The sequence below is a fragment of the Telopea speciosissima genome, chromosome 2 (assembly GCF_018873765.1).
Source record: "Telopea speciosissima isolate NSW1024214 ecotype Mountain lineage chromosome 2, Tspe_v1, whole genome shotgun sequence".
Lineage (NCBI taxonomy): Eukaryota > Viridiplantae > Streptophyta > Magnoliopsida > Proteales > Proteaceae > Telopea > Telopea speciosissima.
In genome coordinates this window covers 61,421,303-61,445,961 of record NC_057917.1, presented here as the reverse complement: position 1 = coordinate 61,445,961, position 24,659 = coordinate 61,421,303, and the positions used below count along the sequence as shown (strand labels likewise).

At 39.2% G+C, this 24,659-nt stretch overlaps 2 protein-coding genes across 3 annotated transcripts in view; both read right to left on the bottom strand.

The window, feature by feature from the left end:
* Positions 1-365: 365 nt before the first annotated feature.
* Positions 366-2,761, bottom strand: LOC122652460 (auxin-responsive protein IAA29-like). The gene is made up of 4 exons (XM_043846203.1): positions 2,292-2,761; positions 1,944-2,194; positions 1,733-1,838; positions 366-450 (listed from the first exon to the last, which is right to left on the bottom strand). Exons 1-4 carry the CDS (start codon positions 2,624-2,626, stop codon positions 399-401), a joined length of 744 nt encoding a protein of 247 aa, XP_043702138.1. The 5' UTR covers positions 2,627-2,761; the 3' UTR covers positions 366-398.
* A 6,761-nt stretch (positions 2,762-9,522) lies between these two features.
* Positions 9,523-24,659, bottom strand: part of LOC122650091 (WD repeat-containing protein 11-like) — a 77,480-nt gene continuing 62,343 nt past the window's right edge. Inside the window, exons 12-20 of one of the 2 annotated variants that reach the window (XM_043843392.1) lie at positions 23,678-23,783; positions 19,036-19,246; positions 18,620-18,912; positions 18,357-18,478; positions 17,748-17,892; positions 17,514-17,606; positions 15,327-15,400; positions 10,344-10,397; positions 9,523-10,252 (exon numbers count right to left, since the gene is read on the bottom strand). In XM_043843392.1, the coding sequence (XP_043699327.1) occupies positions 9,949-10,252; positions 10,344-10,397; positions 15,327-15,400; positions 17,514-17,606; positions 17,748-17,892; positions 18,357-18,478; positions 18,620-18,912; positions 19,036-19,246; positions 23,678-23,783 (1,402 nt within the window). In that variant the 3' untranslated portion in view covers positions 9,523-9,948. The remainder of the gene's footprint in view (positions 10,253-10,343; positions 10,398-15,326; positions 15,401-17,513; positions 17,607-17,747; positions 17,893-18,356; positions 18,479-18,619; positions 18,913-19,035; positions 19,247-23,677; positions 23,784-24,659) is intronic. The other variant, XM_043843393.1, reaches the window with a different exon arrangement.

The window sequence follows — 24,659 nt, the reverse complement described above, 5'->3', positions numbered from 1 at the left end:
ACACTAGGCCCCCTCACTCCTCTTTTTTATCCTTTATAATATCAAATCTTGGACGACCGCCGCAAAGGTTAAAAGGGCCGAAAAATTTGACTTTAATGACCAGTGCTGCGACCATCACCGATTTGATCTCTTGTTAAAGAAACGTGTCTAAAATCTCTAATCACCTTTTAAAGTCATAAAGCAAGATAATTAAGTGTCATAATAAAGCTAATTGAAATCTTATAGCAAATCCTAATCACTGCTTTAGAAAATTTGAAAACCAAAAGATCTCTTCTGTCAAGTAACTAATCATATGGTCTTTTACAGACGAGTAAGACGACTCTCTTACGCATCATACAAAGCAGAAGCTTATAATTATAAATGTTCGCTTAGAAATTTCAACACGACACGCGAGTCTTTCAGCCACCAGTCCTCAGTATTTTCAGACGTTGTACTGACCCGACGAAAGTTCTGCAACATATCCTCATTTCATGTTAAACTTGTGCAGGAAATCAATATGAACTCTTCTAAAATGAGAAAGACTAAATCAGGTGCACATAAAATTCCCTTCCTGGAAAACCAGTCTCCTTATTTAGGCTCATTAGAAAAAAAAAAAAAAAAAAAATATATATATATATATATATATATATATATATATATATATATATATAATAGAGTTCCACGCAAAAGGTGAAAATAATAATGTCACATCGAAATAACCCAACAAACCTCAATATGGAGACTTTTTAATGATTAAGTTTTAAGGATGAGATCTATCCAAATCCCTAAGAAGGGTATCAAAGCACAAATATTGGCATGGAAACTATCTGAGTAACCCGACTAGGGGTGCAAGTTTGGTCCTGTCTGTCTGAACCAGCTCTAGCCCACCCTGAACCCGAACAGGGCTTGGATTGAGATATCTTGGCCCTGAGGACGGGTCAGGGCTGAAAATTTCTAATCTTTAGTTAGGGTCAGGATGAGTCAGGGTTGGAAATTTCTAACCCTGAGTTAGGATCGGGACGGGTCAGGTTTAAGGCTTCGGGCTGAGACTGGCCCGGCTTGGCTCGACCCTGTTTTAAATTATACTATAATATATATATATATATATTATAAACTTTAAATGCCACCCACATTTTGTTATATAATATATTATATATGAAGATAATAGGCAATATAAACATTTTATTATAGTGTTATTTTACCTAACATTGATAATTTTCTCCCAGGCCCTATCCAACCCAAGCATCTCCCTTACCCTCCCCATGATCAGGGTCAATCAGGGTCAGCTCGGCCCAACCCTGATGGCGGGTCAGGGTTGGATTTTTGGGCCCTAAATCAGAGCCGGGTCGGGCCTGAGCCTAGATAAGGGGACTCAGGATTGAACTAGGGTTTTATAAAGTTCGGCCCAACCCGACCTTGTTGTAACCCTTTACCCGACCCACCTCGATGTGGACACTTATTAATAGCTAACTTTTAAGGGTGAGTTCTATTCAAATCCCTAATAAGTGTATCAAAGCGCAGATATTGAGATGGATGGAAACCCGGTGTACCTCCGAAGATGAAGTTGGAGAATATCTCGGTTGCTCTCGATGGGATGGGAGATAGTTAATTGGATTCACACAAATCTATGAAATTCACAACAGACATCTCACGAAGGACACTTAAAGATATGAATGGTCTGGCAGACAAGGCCTCTAAAACAAAATATATGAAGAAAGAGCTTTAATTAAAGGAGGTAATTATTGATACGTACTGCCAAGGAGTAGTATCTCCCACAAGTAGCCAGACCCCATCTCTGTGTTGGTAAGCGAGGGTGTAACGTGTACCCTCATTTGATCCCCTCATCATGTCTCCCTCATCTGTGTCGGTGGTGTTACCAAACAAAGGTGAGTCAAGAAAAAGAAACCAAGAAGCTATAAAATGGATATAACTACAAGATTGAAAAGTAGTGAAACCGAACTCACATCTTCCAAACATGGAGATCAAAGTGTTAGTGAGTGTCTGATAAGAGTTATGAAGGTTAAGATCAACTTTCCTTCCAATGGGAACACCTTCCATCTTCACCTTCACGTACATGGAGCCTTGAACAGCTTGATTCTGCTGTTGCTGCTGCTGATGATGATGGTGGTGGTGGTGGTGGTGATGAAGATGAAAATTTCTCCTGGAACGTTTGATGGGTGGCCACCCCACAATCCCATCTCCCTCTCCATTACTCCTATGTAGAATTTAACCCCACTAATCTTAATTCATTGAAAGCAACCAAAATTAGATTTTAAAACAATCTGAGCAGCTAGTAGTTAGAGAGTACTTACCCGTGAATAGTGTAACAGGAGCTGTTTTGGTGGTTCTTACGATAACCATCACCATCATCCTCGTCGTTTGGCCGCCTATCATTCCATGACAGAAGAGGCAGTGTTTGAGCCACGGGGCTCACCATCGTGAGGGCATCATCATCGAAGCTACGCTTCTGAGTTTTGTTCTTTCCCGAGCAGCAAATCTCTTTTGGGTCGTTCTCATATTTGTTTAAGTCGAAATTCTTGATTGGATTACTTGAGAGAGCGAGAGCCAGTTGAAACTCCATAATCAGTACAGCTAAAAAACAACGACAGCTAGCTAGGGAGGGAAGATCAGCTAAGATCATAAGCATCTAACAATTAAAAAAGAAAAAGGGAACAGAGAGATGAGGTGGGTTTTGATTGATCTCCCAAGTTTTTGAAGGGATTTGGCTCTCTTGGGGTTTGTGAGGATTTTAATAAGGAGAATTTGTGGAAAGAGGGGAGTGGGACATAGTGACAAACCGACAAACAGGTGGTGGGTTAATTGGTTAAAGAGGTTAAAAGACGAGAGAGAGAGAGAGGCCACCCATGGGTGCGGTCCCCGGCATGGAGGTTTCCTTTTCTAAGGTGTCCGTTTCACTGCCCTACTTTTTCCCAACTCGTCTGGAATGCTTGTCTCTTTCTCATCCATTGCGTTACCGACACGGTCCCTTTCAAGTCCCCTACCACCACAACTGTGGCAAATCACTTCGCGACCACTCATGCGAGACTCTCTCTCTCTCTCTCACACACAGAGTGGAGATAGTCACTTGTCTTTGGAACTGAAGGTACTGAACCAACATTGCCCTGGCTTGAGGGGCGAACCACATAGACTGCAACCCTACCTTTAATGTGTGTTTTGAGACTGAGGGGCAGAACTGCAGAAGACCCATTTTTTTGTTAGTGTCAGCTGTTGGGACTAGTGGGACCTACCCCACTTCCATGTTCTTAATTTCTTTCAATTTTGGTACATGTTTTGGTGAGACTCTTTTAAAAGTTGAGTAAAGTCTTTTAAAGATTAATTCATGTCCACTCTCCAACGGTGATTGGTGAATGGAGCTCCATTTGATTGATGTAAGAGACTAAGAAGGTTACTTGCATTTTCATAACAAATTACAATTAGAACTGAGTTTCCCTTCATTGAATTCTTTCACCATGGACATCGGTACCGTTAGATTGCCAAAGGAGAGGTTTCTACTTCATCAATAAATGGTGGGAGTTCAATGATAACTTAAGATCGATCAGTCATGGGGTTATCTAACCATAGGGGAATTCTTCCTTCTCTCTAGGTGAAGCAAAACATTCTCTAATTACAATGTTGTTGTGTTTGATATGCATTCTCAATCAATAATATTTTCCAAGAAATCTAAACGTAGTCTTAATTTATTTTTTTTACAAATCCATTATACAGTTTTATACGCTTTCAAAGTATAGTTGTATAGTTCATTCCCTTTGACCACAATTTAGAATTGAGATCTTCGAGGGTCTGGTGCTTGGGACTCATAAAATATTGAATTTGGATCCTCTGTTGCCGCTTGCCCATGCGGCCGGCGTGCAGCTTCACACAAGCAGGGTGCAGTGGGTTAAGACGGTCACTTTGCCCCTGCCTATGTGAGGTTGCACGCCGGCCGCATGGGCAGGCGGCAGCAGAGGATCCCGATTGTAAAATGTTGAGGTTAATAAGATATGATGATAAATGTATGTTCAATAAATTGTGGGGTCTATACTCTAGATGTTGAGAATATAGTTGGAAGACTAAGGTTATGTTTGGTATGATTTTTTGGAATGAATTATCGACCTAGAATCTATTCGAAGAATGCAAACCAAAGGCAAAACTCTGGGTATACTCTAGAATGTTGTTACTTATAAACCCACAAGAAATGTTGTTACTTAGCATTCCTTAACTTGGTTAATCTATGTTGGGGGTAAGATGTACGTGTTGTATTCTGTAGCTTGCATTTGTTGGTTGATTCCGAAGGGCCCGGGCTGAAGAAGCATTAATCTTTATGACTGAGGCCTCGACAAAGTAGCAGGTCAACGCGGGGGTTTAGGGGTGGTAGCCACCGAGGAAATTTTTGGGGCTATATAGGTAGTTTAGTAAATTACCTATATAGGGTTTCACTACATATTTGTAGGAGGATTCTTTCTCTGAAATCGATTCGAGAAAGGTGTGAGGACGAGTGATTGTAATCCTATTCTCCATTGATAGTGAAGTAAATCTCATCTCACCGTGGATGTAGACAATCTTGCCAAATCACATAAATCTTTATGTGCATTATATGATTGTGTTCAATTGTGATTTTTCACTAGTAATTGGCAGCATTATGGGGATATGAGCTAGGGTTGCAATTTAGGCCGGCCTTTGAAAGATTTGGGCTTAATTTTGAATCACACTAGGGTAACCCTAAATTAAGAAAGCCTGATTCAAAATTCACCAATTGCCCAGCCCAAGTTGCACCCCTTACATTTATGACTCAGTTTTTGGGTTACCTACCGAGCCAATCCATTGCCATCCATAGCTATGATGGCACCTTATCCAATCTTTAGCTCATAGTTCTTAATAACACAAAGATTGTGATTTGATTTTCTTCATTATGATACTTTGATGCATTTGATTCCATTTGTCTTGTTTTTGTTTAAAACCAATTAATAATATGTGTGTAGGTGTTTGTGTTTGTGTTTGTGTTTGTGTTTGAGAGAGAGAGAGAGAGACCATGACCCATGATATATATTATCATCTTGCAGGTTAGGTGAATGTATTGTTTGGCATTGCTTGGTTGAAAGGTGGGGAGAAGAGAGAGCAGGCTTGTAGGGTCTCTCCTTGAAGAAGATGGAGAGGGCATCCACGTGAAGTTCAGGTGGTACTTAGCATGGGCACGAGGGAATTGATGAGATGCCTCAACTGATCTGAACTCTAAAGTGGGGAACCCGCACGAGCGGGTGTGGATGATGGTTCCACTTACCACACATTCCAAAGAGGGACTGACTTGAGTTAATCTGGTATCATTGGTCCTGTCAAGTGTGAACCCACGCTGTGATCGATGGTCCCCCACAAAACCATATTGTCTGGATTTGTGTGTTTTTGCCTTGTGAAAAAGTTATCCATTTTCAAAATGGACCAATTTTGAGGTCCTAGATCCAGTTGGACCCGATTCTTGAAAAAGCTAATTCTTATCTTCAAAGGAGGTGGAGGTGGAGGTCCCCTCTCTTGAGTTCATGATGAACTTAAAGGAGACTGGGGACTTGCGTGCACCCTTTTTGTCGGAACAGGTTTCCCTCCGCCCTTGAAGATAAAAGCAACTTGTAATGGATAGATCTCTCTCACTCACTCACTGTCTCACTCATTCATTCCAATGCCACCCAGAGATGAGGTCAGAGGGCCTCGGTGTTTAATAATATTATACTAAATTTTGCCTTTTGCCGTGGGGGTAGAGAGTCATTGAAGATTGAAGATTTTTTTTGGTAACAATTGGAAGATTTTTTTTTGGTTACAATTGGAAGATTGAAAAATTGAACATTGAAGTCTATATAGTTCCAACACCCCTGCCTACCAAGTATTTTTTTTGAGATGATTCGGCAATGTTTTCTCTTCCACCTTTCAAAATGTTGTATCGGGTTACAATCATCCCCGTTTATCATAAAAAGGCTCCATTTGGTTGCAAGTAAAAGGAAGAGGAGAGTGATACAGGCAATGAGAGCGCACATAGGAGTATCAAGACGGATGGAATTTTTTTATTTCAAGAGGAGTTGGGCATTAATTTTGAGTGCTTCTGTGTCTGGTACAGTTACCACTTGACCAAGTAGTGTTCTTTTTTTCTTTCAATAAATAAGATAAGAGAGACGATTACAACTCACTCATCTTCCACATACACACCACTAACTCCTAATAACTTACTCTATTTAATAATATAACTCCTTCAACCAAAATATATATAAAACTCCTAATAACTTACAATAACCGCTCACTAGCTAGTAACTACTTAATTGACTACAATATCAATACATCTAACACGTAACATTCCACCCCCTTAGAATTGTTTTTGTCCTCAAGGACAATGAAATTAAATAAAATAAGAACCCATCAGGATCCCATATCTTAATATAGAATACCACAATTAATGAAACCAGAATAATAATCTCACGAGGTGCCAATTTTTGTTGGAGGGAACGGTATCTTCTTGAAGTATATCATTTTCTTCTTTGTTGGTTGTGTTGGCTGCACCATTATGACTACCTCTTCATTTGGTCTAATCTCATCACTATAGGATTCTTCCATTATAGGGTTGGCTGACATATGCGATCCAAGTTTCTCAAACACCATAGTAAGTTTTTCCATGATTACGGTGAGCTTCCCCATGATTTGATGTTGCCCCAAGTGAAGCGAACTCACAATGCCTTCAAATTTCTCGACCATATCTCTCATTAATGGCTCTGATACCATTTGTGTTATGTGTCTCGAATTCTTCTATCCGTTTTGGGATTGACCCACTCTGACATACTTTGCTGGCGACCTGAATAGGACTTTTTTTCTGAGATCCATGATGGTAGCAGAGAGCTTGGGCTGACCCGACCCGACCCGATGGATCGACCCGTCTGGAGGAGTATTTATATGCCTTACCTATCTTGTTGTAAAGACAGTGAGATTTGGGTTTTTCGACTTAGGGTTTCTAGGTGAGAGCATGTAGTTCTGTTTTGGGTGTTCTTGAGAGATCTCCAATGTAACTTTCTTTCATTACTCAAGGGTGTTTGTCGAAGAAGCTTGAGGGTGCCAAGCCTCCTCCTCCGAGATGGGATCCTAGAGCTCCTGAGAAGGTGATCTCAGGTCTTGTTTCATCAATTGTTGATGATAGGGATGTTGTCAGTCTGAGTCGGAGCACTTTACTCAATGAATGCGGTGTAGGTTCTGAGGGTGCAGTTTCGGGCAGTGACTCTCTTGTGGGGGACCTAAGGCCTGACCTAGTCATCAATACTCAGGGAGATCCAAGAGCGGATGGTAGTGTTTTTGGTAGGAGATGGGTGGTTCCTCCCATTCCTCCCTATAATCCGAATGGGAAAAAGATCAAGTTTAAAATCTCCTGATTGTTAGGGTCTGTTTTTGTTTTTTTTGGGTGGTTTTCCCTTAGCTTGATTTGGTTGTAGGTTTGTCCGCTTTTCTGTTGTGGAGATTTCTCCTTGTTTTTATCCTTTTTAGGATTTTGTTTTTCTTTGCTTCGTTGAATATAATTTTTTATTCATCAATAAATAAAAAAAAACTTTCCTTCATTACATAGTGAAACATATTTAGCTTCGCCCATGGACATAGCACATCATATTGGTGTGTGAATCAAGTTAAATCTTTGTGTCTTCTTGCTCTATTTTTGTTTGTGTTCGTGTTTTTTGTTTGGTTTTTTGATTTAAGAATTTGTTATGTGTAAAAATAACCAATAGAGAAAATAAGAGAGAGAGTGTGTAGGGGTTTGGAGCTTTATGGACAAAGCTAGACATCTGACTTGTTAGGAGGTAGCCGACCTCTTCTCTTAAGAGTTAATCTTTAGAGATAAATTAAGGATTTAATTTAACACCCCTCTTCTCTATTTCTTAATTTCAATAAATAAGGCAAGAGACGGTTACAACTCACTCATCTTCCACGTGCATACACATCACTAACTCATAGTAACTTGCTCGATTTAAATAATATTACTCCTAACAACTGTTCACAAGTAACCACTTGATCGACTACACTACCCATACACCTAACACGTAGTACATTTCTCTCCTATTCTAACCATGTTGGGCCCTATGGATGATACCATTTCAAACCTCTCATTGGTTCTAGTGTGTAGATTCTTTTTTACACTGCCCTTGTAGGAAACCTTCTCCCTTAATTTTATCGAGATTGTTCCATATATGGCTATATTGCATGTATTGATAAGAAACTCTAGTGCCTTATTCTTGGGAATAATTTGGCATCGATTGAATATACTTGTTGGGTTCCTCCACTAACAGATTTTCCATGGATGAAAATGTATGCAAACGCAGTGTTCCATTGGTCTCCAGATGTGTATTATGTCTCCATGAGTGTGAGAGCTCGGTGTGTATAAAATTTTTTTTTGGAATGTCCATTGGCAGTTGAGATTTGGAACTACTTACATTCTTTCTCTAAGGTTCAGTGGCTCGGGTTTTGTTCGATTCAGGATTTTCTTTCTTGGTGGAAAAGGAAAGCTTCAGTGATTGAAGATTTAGATTTCTTGAAGTGTATTATTTATTTGGGGTTGTTTCATTTTTCTTCTATCTCTGCTCACTTCCCATCCCTTCTTTCCCTTTTTCGTTTAGACTTCGATTTTCTCTATTTTGTTTTGCTTGATCCATGTAGCCGACTCCATTAAGTTAAGATAAACTGAGTTTCCGTAGATACCATCATTCCACATGCACGGTTTAGAATAATTGCACATCGGTTAATCTGCTCACAATGGGTAGTCAGAGACATTAGGTGTCTTAATAATAATAGTTGGGTCCATCAGCCTAATAATTTGAGCTTTTAGATTGGAATCTAACAGTTATGGGGATAGCTACCTACTTGATCTATGTGATTAGTTTAAAACCAGTTCTACCAAAAAAAAATAGATTCTTTTAAAACCAAAGTTTAATGGTTAAAGATACAATTCAATACGTGATGGAATGTGTACTTGAGATGGTATGGTTTGACTAATCAGCCATTCACATTGCCCAAAACAGTGGGATCTTGAAAAAACCCTCCCTATTTAACCCCCAAAAATACAGTAACCTGGACATTTTCCGTATTAAAATCCTCTGCAGACCAGCGGGCGGTGGTGCACATCCAGCGGCACAGCAGAGGCCATGTGTGCCACCTAGCCTCTGCTGTGCCATAGGATGTGCACCGCCGCCCCACCGGTACTGCAGAGGATAGCAACCGGATCAATTAATCAAGATGTAATATGATATTACGCACGCATGCGCACACACACCCCACGCGTGCAAACATACACACTGACACAAGCGCAGGCACAACACACACACACACAATTAAGGATGGGAAAGAGGTGAATCCTACGAATGATATTTAATATATAGGGAAATAATGTTAGTACATGGACATCTTTAGACAACTCCAACAGTTCAAATGTCCATAATTGATTCCACTGATCCCTCTCCCCACAAAAAAACAAGGGTCAAAAAAATACACAGAAGAAGAAATGGTTAGGAAAAAAAAACAAGACTCCTGGTATCAACTTAATCTCTCTCAAAAGCTCTTTAAAACACTTTAAAGCTATTAGGGGTACACCGTACCCTATCACCAACAAATTATCAGAAATCCTGTGCAGCCGAGTTGAAATATTCACAACACATTCAATCTCAATCAGGATTTGTTCAATAAATGGACCACTGAACCAGTAACATGAATGCATTTGCATATTGCTGCAGCAATCCCACGCTACAGCACTTGTTGATTTTAGTTGAAGGTGATTGGACTCTTTTTTCCCAATGAAGCACTTCTGCTTGCCAGTTTCACCCTTGGTTTAGGAAGCAACCTGCTTCATGACACATCCGGTTTAAGAGCTCGGCAAGAAATTGGCCTTGTTCCACTGCTCATGAATTCTGTAGCTGTAATGATGCTAGCAGAATCAGTTGATGGATTTCATCTCATTTAAGTTTGTCAGTCAAAAGTTGGTGATGAATCCATGCAAAGATGTACTAATTTCCTTTGATATTGTCCATAATATTCACTGACAGCAAGCACGTCCTCATGCTCTGGATTCAGGTGAGGCAAGATGAAGGATTTCCTATCCTCAGTAGAGGGTTTTGATGGCTCATCTGAATTTTCCAATTGAGAGGCTATCTCAACACTGATCTCATGGCAAGCAAGAAGAAACATGGCAGCTGTGTCTGGCTGCTGTGCATCACGAAGTGCAGCTAATGCTTCTTGCATTGCACCAGCTGCAACATACAATAACAGAGCCCTGCATAGTTTTGTTAGGACAATGGTTCAGCTACACAATGATGAAACATGGCTTAAGTTCAAGGGTAGTAATCCTAGGAGGGTGGTGGTACCTCCAGATGTTGTGCTCAGTGCGGAGGACATAATCAGCCCACCTCTGCAACACCCTGCATGATCACCATCCGAATTGTAATATTTTTTAGTAAATCATGTTCATTTATACAAATGTAACACAGTACTACTTGATCACACACTCCTTTCCAATTGTAGCACAGGATAAACATTAGATCATCAAATTAGGCATTAATCCAAAAATCACACACCGAAAAAAAATTCCAAATTCTTGCTGATACTTCTATCTTGTCACAATAAATTGTTTTATTGTGACTTGAATCCCACAAGAACTTACCAATATTCTCACAATGAAATGATGCTCAAATTATTTCCCAAAACATTCAAGTGACAAATGGTTGGAGCAGGTACCTTGCTAAATGCTATCTAGGTGTTCCACTTAAGCCTCTAGTACAATACGGATAAAAGCACGTAGAAAAGCAGTCTGTTAAAAGCAAGTGCCCACACCCATCATGTGGAGTAAAGTTTATGAGTCTTAAACAGCTTCTTCCCAAGCCCACACGGTAACTTTAGAAGTTTAAAAATGGTTGACATCATTCCGGGGGGGGGGGGGGGACTGAAACATTTGTAATCATCATTCCAGTGAAGTTTGTTGCAGTTTCGGATCTAGAATAACCAATAAGAGGAAGAAGAAACAAAAGAAGAAAAGAAGAAGATACCAAGAGAAGATGAAAGAAGCATGTGGACAAGAGAGAGGACTGCCGATAGAAAAGAGAACACCGAATATTGCTATTGGCAGTCCCTCACAATATTATATATATATAATATAGTAATAGGTTAAAACTTAGAACAAAGAATTACAAACACAAGGACAAGTTTGCAGTGCGATAACAGAAGAGAACAAATATAAAAGAAATTAATTATTCTATCTTAGGGTATGAAAAGTATACCCCTATGGTAGCTAACAACATAACTTAACACTCCCCCTCAAGATAGAGCATATATATCACCCATGCCCAGCTTAGAACATCCTTCAAGAAAAGCAGGCCGAAACAATGCCTTGGTGAACATATTCCCCAATTGGTTACCGGTAACCAGTACTAACAAACGGTGTAGAAATCAACCGCTTCATAACAACATCTCTAACGAAGTGACAATCAACCTCAATGTGTTTGGTCTGCTTATGTAATACCAGATTGCTTGCAATATAGATGGCTACCTGGTTATCACAAAACATATCAACTGGCTTGGTAGTAGGAAGCCCAAACTTATGTAAAAGAGACTTCAACCACAACAATTCAGTAGCAGTGTGAGCCATAACTCTATATTCAGCTTCAACATTCGACCTTGCAACCGTGGTTTGTTTCTTACTTGGCCAAGTAACAAGATTTCCCCCCACAAAGGTACAATACCCAGTAGTAGACCTCCTATCACCCTGAGCTCCAACCCAGTTTGCATCATAATAACCAACAAGACCAACATTTTTATTAGGCCTGTATATAAGACCCTTTGTTGGAGTACCTTTAAGAAGACGTAAAATTCAACATGCTGCCTCCCAATGAGCTTGTTTGGACATCTCCATAAACTGGCTTATAACTCCCACAACAAAAGAAATATCTAGTCTGGTCACAGTAAGGTAAATAAGTTTCCTCACAAGTCGCCTATACTAATGCTTATCTGCAAAGTCCTTGCCATCATTTCTTCCAAATTTCTGATGTGGATCTATCGGTGTATCAGCAGGTTTAGAAGCTAATATCCCAGTCTCAAACAGAAGATCAAGCATATACTTCCTCTAAGAAAGGCTAGTGCCTTTGCTACTCCTCACAACTTCAATCCTCAGAAAATACCAGAGAACACCTAAATGCGGAATTCTTAAATCTGATTTATATTGAAGGAGTTATGTTCCGGTCAAAGTTAATTTGGTGTGCGTGAATGTTGTCAAAATGGCTTTGATTGAAAATAATTTTTTAGATATAAAAACAAATGAATATGTTATCGCACTTTTGATTTTTAGCAATGTTTTACCATATTAAGATTTATGGAATTTATAGATTTGAGAAAAACCCCAGCATTAGAAAGTTGAAAATTTCACCCTGAAAATTCAACTTTTGTTCCTGAACTGAGGGATTATTTTTTATCCTTTAGGAATTTTATTTTTTTAACTATTTTTATTGGATTCAAATAGGGGGGGTATTTGCTTATTTATGAATACTATCTTAAGTAAATGAAATAACAAATTCATTTACTTAAATGATATTAAGCATAAATAAGTGTCTGGCCTAGTTTCTGGCATAAATAAGTGTTTGTACTGGTTTCGAGCCAGGTTTCACCAACTTTCGACGGGCATAAGTATCGAAACTTGGGAAATTGCCAACATCTCGTTCAAAACCAGTCGAAACCATGCATTTTTTCAAGTACTTGGCCAACTTGTCTTGGAAGTTGGTGAAACCAAGATTTGTTTCCATGTATGTAGGCTGCTTGATTCTTATCAAATCAGTTTTCCAATCTTCCTAGATATATTGGTCAGGTATTTTTAGTCTTCCTCAGTCCACCAAGTCTCTTATGTCAAACTTCCTTTGGAAAGTAGCCTTCACCCTATCAGTTGGGCTGTTGTCTTCCTACCCGAGGAGGGAGGCCTTGGTGTGAGAAGAATCAAAGAAGTCAACTCAGTCGGCATTATCAAACTGATCTGGAACCTTGCGACTAAGAAAAGAAGTACTTGGATTGATTGGGCCTACTTGAGTCTCCTCCATTCTCTATTTGGACTGTTGCTACCTCATTTGATGCTTCTGGGGTCTGGCACAATATTTTGAAGCTTCAGCCTATTGCTCTCGGTCCCATATCCACCTCCCTCTGGCTGGATCATTGGCACCCTATGGGGGTCCTTGTTCACCCAGTCAGTGCTAGAACCATATATAGTTCGGGCTCTCCAAACAATCTATGGTTGCTGACATCATTTCCCTTGGTGATTGGGCTCCTCCAATTTCTTCATCCTCCATACTCTCAACTGTGTGGCATGCCTTACCCACCATTGGTAGAGGGTCTCAAGGTAGGGGTGACATTGTTTCCTAGGTGCCATCCTCTTCGGGTCTCTTCAACTCCAAACGGCTTGGGATTTTCATTAGTTCTTGGGAACCCATAACTCTTTAGCGCAACCTTGTTTGGTTCAAACACCATATCCCTCGTCACAGTTCTACGGGTTGGCGAGCCCTCTCCAACTGCCTCCCAACGCAGTCCTTCCTCATCCATCGCCATATTGTTGTCTCCCCCTCTTGCTGTGAAAGACATTGATCATCTCTTCTTTGCTTGGTCCCTCTTCTATTTGGAAAGGGGTAGTAGCTAAAAGTTGACCAAGAAAGCAAAGGATTCTTCCCTTTCAGAGAGAATGGATTTAGGTGGACATGTCCTTCGCCGGTCCTTCAATCTGTGATTCAATAGGTAAATTAGCCTTTGTTGCCACCATCAATCAGATTTAAATGGAGCGAAACATTAGGAAATGGACTTCCAGCTTAAGACCTTTCAAGTAGATTTGGGACTCCATCTCCTTCGACATCAAGATCAAGTTATCTTCTATCTATTCTCGTTGTACTGACTTCCCAAGGAAGAGGCATATGGTCGTGTCCTGGGGTCTCACTCTCTCCTATCTGCAGCCCACCTATCATCATGGCATTGCCCTTGAGGATTGGGTTTTGGTTTGTTGTGTTGTCTTGTATTTTCCTTCTTCACCCTTTCGGGGCCCCTTGTTTCCTTCTTTCCTCTTGGTAATGAATTATTTATTCACCCAAAAAAAAAATCAACTAGTGATAGGTTTCAAGAGAGAATGTTGATTGAAAGCTAACTACAAAACTTGAAGTTAACTCGGCAAGTACGGAATGAACGTATTAGAGCGGACTTGGGAGTCGCTCCGATCAATGACAAGCTCCGAGAGAGTCGTTTAAGGTGGTATGGTCATATTCAACGGAGGCTTGGGACGCCCCAGTAAGGAGGAGTGATATGATTCCGATTGAAGGAATTAAAAGAGCTAGGGACAGGCCTAAAATAACCATAGGAGAAGTGGTGAGGAAGGACATGCATAGTCTAGGTCTTGTTTCAAGCATGACCTTGAATAGAGCCTACTGGAGGGTGAGGATCCATGTAGCAGACCCCATCTAGCTAAGATTCTACTTACTTGCTGGGCTGTCCCTCTTTCTTCTTACTTTCATCTTTCATCGTTCCTTTTTTTCAATCTTTCATTTGTCATTTTCCCCTTTTTTCAGTTCTCATCTCATGCCCCATCCCCCTTTTCCCATCCTTTCAGTCACCTGTTTTGTTTAGACCTCGGTTTACCTACTTTGTTTTGTTTGGATCCATGTAGCCGACCCCATTAAGTTGGGATAAGGCTGAGTTTGCTGTTGTTGTTGTTGTTGTATATTTACTCAGAAAACAGGGGTTCCACCAAGTCTAAACAGAAAGGGAGAAAGAAAGGAAAAGAAGGAATGGAAGGATCTTACCTGAGAGAAACTCAGACCTAAGTTCAGCCAAGAGGGAGAGAGAACAAGTCAGGCAACCTGAAGCTTTACTCAATAGCAAGAAACAGCCACAAAACAGATTCACAAAACTCACAAATTTCTATTCAAATCCAATATATTCTCCATCGGTGCTTACATATATAGAAGGGCAGAAAACTAAGTCAAAACAAAGTCTTATTCGTACTCTAACCAGGATGAAGAGTTTGAAACAAACTCAACTCCATGGTCGCTAAACAGAATTAAATATTAGTTATCAATTTAAAAAATAACCCAACAACTAAAAGAACTCCTACTTGCCCTATTGGATCGTGTGTGTAACTGCATCAACAATTCTTTCCATCATTCATCCCCTCCAGTTTGTGACAAGTTTCAAAACTACTACTCCACTTTGTCACTCAAATACGAGTGTGGAAGTATTAAACAGGTAAAACCAAGAGAATCCAAAATTCTGACGGAAATTTAAATTTGCATAGTAGCAGAAAATTTGACAGAAATATGATTAAGACAAAATTTAACCTTGCATAATCGGATCCTTGTAAATGTGTTGCAGCTAAAGTTGCCGCATCTGTCCAGCATCCAGCATCTTGTAGCTGCAGAGAAATAGATTTATCAGAAACAAACTCATCCAACGTTTATTGCAAGTACAGTATCACAATCCAAGTATGCAAAGTTATTATATTTATCAAATATAATCTCACCACCCATCAGATCATAGATCAAAAACTCAGCAAAATTTCGCCGAAATTTTGAACCCCTCCAAGACAAAATATCATGAAACATCGAAATATAAAACAGACAATTTTTCAATTGAAATTTCAATCATTTCATTCCGGAATCTCACTCATTTCGGTCTAAAAATGCTCCGTTTTGTCGAAATTCCAGTTATTTCGGCCATTTGCACCCCGAAATGGCCAAGCAAAACTCAGAAAAATACAATGTTTCAGCAAAATTTCACTATTTTGCTCATCTTGGTCTGACTGAAACAGTGAAACATAAGAAGCAATGACATAGACCCATTGGGCCACTGTTGTAGAACTCCCATTCAAAGCCTGGCTGCTGATTAATTAATTCTTAAGTCAACCATGATCAAGGTTCTAAAACTCGGGTTTCGACCAGCCAGAACCCAAAAAGGTCGAAACCTGTGATTTTTTCCCAGCCAACTCGAGCTGGTGGTTTTGAGGCCCACAAATGTTTTTTTTTATCTGATTTTTTGTATACAGTCTATTTTTAACATTCTAAACACAATGCATGAACTATTTTCATACAAGTTTGATAGTGTATATATTGTTCTTGTACATTGGCTAGAAACCAGGATAGACACTTATTTATGCCAAATATCATTTACTTAAAATATTATTCATAAATAATCAAATAGCCCCTATTTGAATCCAATAAAAATAGTTAAAAAATCAAATTCTAAAAGGATAAAAGTCAACCCCCCAACATAGTAATCAAGGTGTCGCCTAGGCATGGCGTCCAGGCTCCTTGGTCGCCTTGGATGCCAAGGCGGTGTTGCCTTGCTTTTTAACCCTCTAAAACGCTATAGTCGCCTGCCTGCCTGCCTTGATACTATGTCCCCCAGTTCAAGAACAAAAACTGGATTTTCGACGGTAGGTGCAATTTTCAACTTTCTAATGGTGGGGTTTTTCTCAAATCTAAAATTTCATAAATCTTAATATGGTAAAACATTGCTAAAAAACAAAAGTGTGGTATATATTCATTTGTTTTGATATCTAAAATAAGAATTTCATTCATAGCGATTTTAAACAGCATTCCTAATCTGATTTATATTGAAGGAGTTATGTTCCAATCAAACCAAATTTGGTGTGCGCGAATGCTATTTAAAATCGCTATGGATGAAAATATTTTTTTAGATATCAAAACAAACGAATATTTTACCGTACTTTTGGTTTTTAGCAATGTTTTACCATATTAAAATAATAAAATTTTAGATTTGAGAAAAACCCCAGCATTAGAAAGTTGAAAATTGCACCTACCATCGAAAATCCAGTTTTTGCTCTTGATCTGGGGGGTTGACTTTTTATCCTTTTAGAATTTGATTTTTTTTAATATTTTTATTGGATTCAAATAGGGGGTATTTTCTTATTTATGAATAATAACTTAAGTAAATGATATTAGGCATAACAAGTGCCTGTCCTGGTTTCCAGCCAGGTTTCCTCAAGTTTCGATGGGGATAAGTGACACTTATATAGGTGTTCAGGTCGAAACTAGCAAAATATGGTCAAAATTTTGTCGAAATTGGTCGAGTTGGGTCGAAACATGGGATTTTTTAAAGTCCATGACCATCTCGTCTCGGTTTCTTGCGAAACCGAGATTTAGTTCCATGATTATGACTACCACCAACAGCCATACCAGACTATTAATGTAGTAAATAATTTGAATAACTACAGCTCCAACCAGACCCAAAACCGAATTGAACTAGACTAACTGGAAATAACCCAATGAAGCCAGCCCAGATCTGCTAAAAAAATTAAAAATTACAATCAGCATCACATAAATACACTAAGTAATCACCTCTCTCTCTCTCTCAACTTCGAGTAGTACATGTCTATAGAAAGCATCCTTGAGTGCCCAATATTTAGAGGGGCAACAGCCAAAAATATACAATAATAAACTTCAAATTTGATTACAGAATTACATAAGACAAAGATTGAAAATTTGCTCAAACACAGAGAATCTAACCTGAGAACAAGCTTCCTGGTACCTTCCAACAGCACAGAGAAGATGTGTTCCAGACAATGACTTATCAGTCCTCACCATATTGGCTGCAACAACCTAAACAGAATACAATGTCCAGAAAATAGCAAATAGAATACAATGTCCAGTCAAGCGGTAAAATGAATACAACTTCAATCACCATTTAGATAGTGAAGCTAAAGCACCAAACAAATTTGCAGTTCAGAAATGAATTTTCACCTTAACAGCAAGTTCATGAAGAGATTGTGACACGGCAGAGGAAAGAGCGACTGCGCGTAGAGCATTGACATAGAAATAAGAACCCTCAGGAGGGGTAGAAAGTAGCAAAGAAACTGCAGCTTCAAGGTTCCCAACTGAGACAAGCCTGAAGATTACAGGGTGCACCAACAAATCATCAAAGAGGCTTTAAAACTACACGAAGAAGCCTACTTACCACAGTTTATAAACCTTCATACTCACCAAATAGAAAGCAATTACAGACAAGCCTCTAAGATTAATACAAATTACCCCTAGAGAGCCATGTAAGGAACTACGGCAGTCCAACCACTAGACCTTGTGTTTAGGATGGTTCATGATACTTATCGGTGACAGTTCCTCTACAAAAAAATAAATAAATAAAAGGCTATCCATCCACTAATAGTAGGACTTCAATCTCAGAGTTAAGATGTATTAGAATCTTCAGATGTACAATCTTACAAAACTTCAAATGATTTCCACTAAGCCTCCAGCATGTTCTAAAGCTTTCACATTATTTCAAATAAATTTACCCTACACAAGTTCCATCCCTCTGAAACTAAAACATAGTGGAGAGAGAGAGAGAGTGCTTACTCGTGAACACGGTTCTGGATGGCCTCTTCTCCTTCCAATTTCTCATGCCATGGAATACGCTCATTAGCACTTGTCCATAACTCTTCTTGCTCAAAGGCCATCAACTTAAGTCGACCATAACTCTGCCAAGTGTCAATCACATAGCCCATGTCAGAATATAGGGCATGACATAAAGAGAAAGAAATATACCATGCTGCTTTTGAGGCATGAATAAGAACTACAGTTTTGGAAGTTCAGTTACCTAAGAGTGAAAAGTGACTTACAATATTATCCCTCTTCTCACTCCCTGGCATTGATTTTCCTGTTGATGTTATCCTATCTAACATAGGTGTGTCTCCCAAGTCTGAAACTGAAGCTGATGCTGATACAGAAACTTTCTGATGAGGTTTCTTTGCTAATCTCTTCATCAAATGGGAAAGAGCACGAGGTAACTGTAACCAGAAAAGTGCCTCAAATGATTCACCAAAGACTGCAGCAGCAAAGGAAAATCGAGCAGCTGCACCTTTATTTACTACAGCAGCGTATAGCCTGGCCCTCTCTTCATCAAGTATGCAGCCTTAAAAAGATTATAAAAAATAAAAAAAAATAGGTAGGCAAAGGTAAAATGGGTTGACATCAAGCTCTTGGAAAACAGAAGGAGAGAAGATACAGCATGTAAAGGACAAAAGGAAAAACCTACCTTCTCTTCTATATGGTTCTAACACCTTGAGAAGCAATTCTGGGACCACAGAGTCGCCTACAGGTGGAAGATCTGTATCAATCATACAACTCTGAAGATATGCTGCAGATGAGGTAACTACAGGAATTTGATAAGGCATTGCATCTTTAGTTTCACTGCAAATATCAAACCAAGAGGACTTTATGCCCAACTGCAAGATCATTCGTAGTGCCTGCACAAAGAAGATAAACAATGATGTGCACAAAAATCCAATAAGAAACTATGAATTGTTAGATTCTCTAGGTTTGATATGTATCTTTGGAAACTGATGACTGCCGGTTATTAAGTTTGAGCATGTGGTCTTACACATTTCGGCTGGTTCTATTTTGTCGCTTGAAATTTATAACAGTATACAATTCCCCTTATGAGGTTGACTGGCAAAGTATAAAATATGCCCAGTTTTAATGGATGTTGGGCAAAGTGGAAAGACCATTTGGACAACCAATTTCCAGACCAAGACAGTCTATACCCCACTTAAAGAACCATAAAACCCGAATGATCAGATCATTCCGACAGTTCGAACTTGGTGGTTGGACAGCCATGAGGATCTGTAATCTTACTTGAAAAGGTCAAAGAAAAACATGCAAGAAATGATCCTTGAAGTATAGACATCACAGATGCCAAGTTAATGGCTTAACCAATGCACTAAGAGCCTAATTCACATATTCATTTTACAATTAAAATTTATATAGTTGAAGTCATAGTTGTCAAGGCGTCGCCTAGGCTCTATCAAGGCGTCCGGGCAGGTATCCAAGGGCCAGGCAGTCATCTGCCTTGTTCTAACTAAACAAGGCGGGGGCACCTTGGGACTCTGGGCGTCGCCTAGGGTGCCTTGGGATGCCTAGGTTCCTAGGCGGTTTTTTTTTTCTTTCAACCTTGCGCTTTTTTCCCCCTCTAGATAATGTTGTTTCTAACATTTTTTATTATCTTGTGCACAAGTTTGTGTATAGGTGAGACACATGGGATCGTTTAGTACCCAAAGAAAATAAATTAAAAAAGAAATCGAACTTCACTAGTTCACTTCTCTTGTTTACTTGCATTTCCCCCCCCCCCCCCTCTAAATAATGTGGTTTCTAACATTATGTTGTTGTAAAGCTATAATGATGTCGCTAGAGATAATGGAAAATTAGTGCATAGATTCAATCAGCATTGTTCTTGCTGTAATGCTGTAAGCATAATTATATTATATATAATGGATACATTGTAACAACCCGCAAGCAGGTCATGAATAATTAATTGGATTACTTGTCAATATTTTAGTGTCTATTGAATTGTTTTATTTATTTATGTTGAATAGTGCAAGCACAAGGTGGCATGCTTATATTAATCTTAGTGATTACCTATTGTTTACTATGACTAGTTAAGTTAATCCTATTTATTAAGGGGATTTATATGAAATTAAAAGTGGCTTAACACAATTGGACCATGTGTCCTACTTAAGGGCTGCCACACAGTGCATAGAGAGGATGGGGAGGTGGCATGGTTAGTAGCCACATGGCATAAGGGTGAGGTGTAATCAAGGGTCAGCCACTTTGTTTGATCAAGTCTAAGCAGCCACCATTTGTATGGCCTAGCTTGAGGTGGCAAATGGTGGTTATTTAGACTTGTCTAAACAGCCACCATAAGGGTGAGGTGTTTGACCAAGTCTAAACAGCCACCTAACACATGCAAGGAGTGATGCTGGTCCAACCATCCGCAAGAAGAAGAAGCAGTCCTAAGATTAGGGCCAAGTGTTAGGAGCCTTAGTTTATTTTCCCATACTTAGTTTATTTTTTCAGTTTTGTAAACTTAAATTGAACCGGTTCAGACCATGGTTCAATTTAAGTGATTTATTTCTATTGGTTGTTAGGGAATCTTTTAAGTTGTTTAGCTTTTAATTAAGTAGTCCCACCCCTCCACGATTTCTAAAGAGGGTGTGAGTTGTTTTGTAATAGAAATTCAGCCAAGGATTCAAATTCCTAGGCTGAATAAGATTTAGGCCATTGGCATTCAAGTTAGAAATAAGACAAGTCGTGGGAGGCTCCACCACAATTCAGATTTCAAAAACTAATTTACTACTTGCTGCCTTACTCCATCGGGAGTGTGCCTTGTGGATCCTATCAAGGTGAAGGGATTGGTGGACCTCCAATCGACTCCTTGCATCTTGTAAATTGGGAGAACCTAATTCTGATCTTCAAGCTGCTGCCATTGAAGATCTGCTATACCAAGTAGTTTACAGTTTAGCACTCACCCTTCTTCTCCTAATCCTCTAACCTAAGCCCCATCGATCCCCATTATCATCTCCCCCATTAAACCTAATCGAACCACTCAAACCTAGGTCATCTACCTTCTGTCCAGACCAATTCCACCACCCAATTTCATTCAAACTTTAATCATAGTACCCTCTCATCATCCCCTCCACTTGATCCTAACTCTAGGCCCATTCCTACATCAAAACCCTAATCCTCCTCAACTTCCATTAATCCCTAAAACCCTAACTTACAGTCCAGCCATATTTAACCATTAAAAATTCACCAAATCTTGGTCGAGTGACCTTCTTAACCCCTAGAGGACTTGACCTAAAGCCCTAGCCCTATCTCCACCTCTAAACCCTAAATTCCATCACCCTCCTCTTTCCCAAAACCCAAAACCCAAAACCCTAATCTTCTGATTTTTAAATTCTCGCTCAAACCTCATTAAACCTAGCTCATTAGAATCTTCTAAGCCTACCCAGCTTTACCATATAAGACTCACCCCCATTATCCTAAACCTAACCCTAATTTTGACATTAAGCCTCAAATCTGCCCCTATCGATCTAGCAGCTTGGAAGGTCCTGGTTATTTGGCTCCTAGTAGATCCCTTGTCTATCTAGGACTACATTAAGGAGGAGCTGGCTTAGGCTGGGATTTGACCAAGTCTTTCCTAACTAGGCTAAGTGACTCAATCAGTTGAGTCATTGTTGTGCTATTGAAGAGCTGAGCCAAGAGCCAAGAAGAAGAAGGAGAGTTGCTACTGAATCTAGTGATTAGTTGATTGTGGTTGTGTGCACTGTGGAATCATTGAAGAATGAAGTGAAGTTGCTGGAGTTTATGTTTAATTGAAGCAAGAATGAAATCAAAACAGAGAATTTTATTTGAACAAGGAGTGCTCAAACATCAAAGAGTGTATACTAGTGCTATTGATTAACAAGGTGATCTACTCAAGTGGAATAGAGGTGAGGGAACCATACTAGTATTGTTGTATAAATGTATGGTTGATTTGTATCATTGATTATAATATACTGCTATATGAGATGTGGTGCTTTATCATGATTTAATTTAAATGATATGTTTGTGAGAAGGATGACTTCTTGTTAAGTTTATTTTTGAATGTTACATGACAAGTTGTATGAGTATGTGTTTGTATAAAAGTGAAATGAGCATGAGAAAGAGAAATGCAAATGCATATTGAGTAATGTGAACAAGAGTACGAGTTATGTGAACAAGTGTACGAGTTATGTGAATCAACATGAGATTTGGTAAGCATAGTATTAACTATTAAGAGAATATGACCCTGTGAATACTGTCCCTTTCTAGCAGGGGGTTAGGTACTGGATGAGGTTTCTCTAGATGAGGTTTTTTACAAGCTGTCCTTTGGGACTACGAGCTATCCTTCGGGCCTACGAGCTGTCTTTCGGAACTACGAGAATACGAGCTATCCTCCGGGGCTACGAGAACATGAGTACGAGTACAAGCTGTGTCATTCCTCTCTTGGGCTGCAGTACTGGGATAAAGAGTTGAATAGATGATACAAGGCCAAGCTAACCTCAACTGTTATGTGCACGCTCAATATTTTACGATAATGACTAAAGACTTGTTTCAACAGTTAACATTGTTAATGAAGCACATGATCACTTGATTGTATCGTAATATGTTTTCCTCACTGAGCTGTTGGCTCATCCACGTTATAAATATTCTTTTCAGATGATGGGTTCAGAGGAGAGGTGTGTACAACTCCAAACTCTTTGGATTATGAGTGTACATGGTACACCAACCTAGGGAACAAGATTGAGAGAAGTGTTTGTGAACAGGAGTTATGATGTGAGAAAGACAAAGAACATGTTTTGCAACAAGGTTTAAATTCACAGAGCTTTGTAATACTTGTTCAACTACCACCAGTGTTATATATGTGTCATGTATTAGTCTTAATCCCAAATCCAGTAGTGTTAAGTGTTCCGCTGTGTACGTTTGAATGATATGGGAGTTGGGTTATTTATACAAATGTAAAAAGTGATTTCCGATCAATGCCCGTGAGGGTAGACTTTTTACCCTATCTGGGTTTGGTACTTAAGCGAAGCCTAGGCAGGCACCTTGTCACCTAAGCGCTTAGGTGGCCCTCCAACGCCTTGGGTTGCCTAGGCACCTTGACAGCTATGGTAAAACTATTTGAACCCTAAACTAATTGTACAGCCCAGGATGGTCCAATGTCCAGACCAGTTTTAAAGCATCACATGCCATATTAACTACATCATCAGCATATTCAGCTACATGAGAGTCCTTATCTGAGAAATATAAACATGATCAATAATTACAGCATCAGAATGATTAATATAATGAAATGTTATGGGAAAGGGGCAGGAAGCTACCAAGGCATGTGGCGTAGGAAGTAAAATGGGAGAGCATATGGGCATTGGCCTGAATCTCTCTTTAATAGTCCTTGGCTGAGACTTTAAGCCTGATTTTCTGTCATTACTGCACAAAACGTAGGTGTCAAACAAAATTATCCAACAGAAAAGTTTTATCCAGGCAAACCAAAAATAGTATGTCATTTGGACGCAAAGTTAAGTCATTAATACACCATAAATTTTAAGTGAGAAACGTTATGGATGACATTTTTCTGTACGTAGATCAGGTAATCATTTAACACTATTCACTTTAGTTGGAGAAAAAAACGTTATAATTATGGGTACAATCTATTTTAGCATATGACCTAAAATTGTATATTCTGCAAAGATGGCATTTCATTTTTCCAGAACTTGACCATATTGGACAATTTCTTTTCCTTGTCATCTTGATTGGAAAAAATATTTTAGCAAGGCTAAGGTGGATAGAGTCAGATATAAATGCACTCAATAGCACTTAGGAGTAGCACTAACAGGGGATAAGATCGGAGAAAGTCGATTGAGATAGTTCATCCATGTGCAACAAGGACCACAAAATACACCAGCCAGTAGTGACTAGTGATATGTTGCTAGTTGAGGGTAAAGGCCAAAAATGAGAGAGGTTGCAATGATAGTAAGACATAAGCACTTATTGTTGAATAGAATATATGGCCTAAATGGTGTGAAATGGTAGAACAGGATTCAGGTCGGAGACCTCAAGTTGGTTGGGTGAAAAAAAAAACTAGTTGATTTTTATTTGGGTTTGATCATGCCATCACGGACACTAATTACAGCAATAACTAATTACATGATGTAACATAGGATACGCAAGTTCGGAAACCAATTGTTCATTTTTCACAATGCTACAAACTTAAGGCACAAAAGCTAAACCCTGTATCACAGAACCACAATTTCATTTTGTAATCAACAATAAGTTGACTTTTATAATATAAATAACTTATACTAA

Excerpts from the sequence above, each read along its gene's own strand:
- LOC122652460 (XM_043846203.1), bottom strand. The coding sequence starts at position 2,626 with ATGCTTATGATCTTAGCTGATCTTCCCTCCCTAGCTAGCTGTCGTTGT. Across the intron at positions 1,839-1,943 it reads GATCTCCATGTTTGGAAGAT|ATGAGGGAGACATGATGAGG; the intron begins GTGAGTTCGGTT and ends CCACCGACACAG. Across the intron at positions 451-1,732 it reads GGAGATACTACTCCTTGGCA|AACTTTCGTCGGGTCAGTAC; the intron begins GTACGTATCAAT and ends GATATGTTGCAG.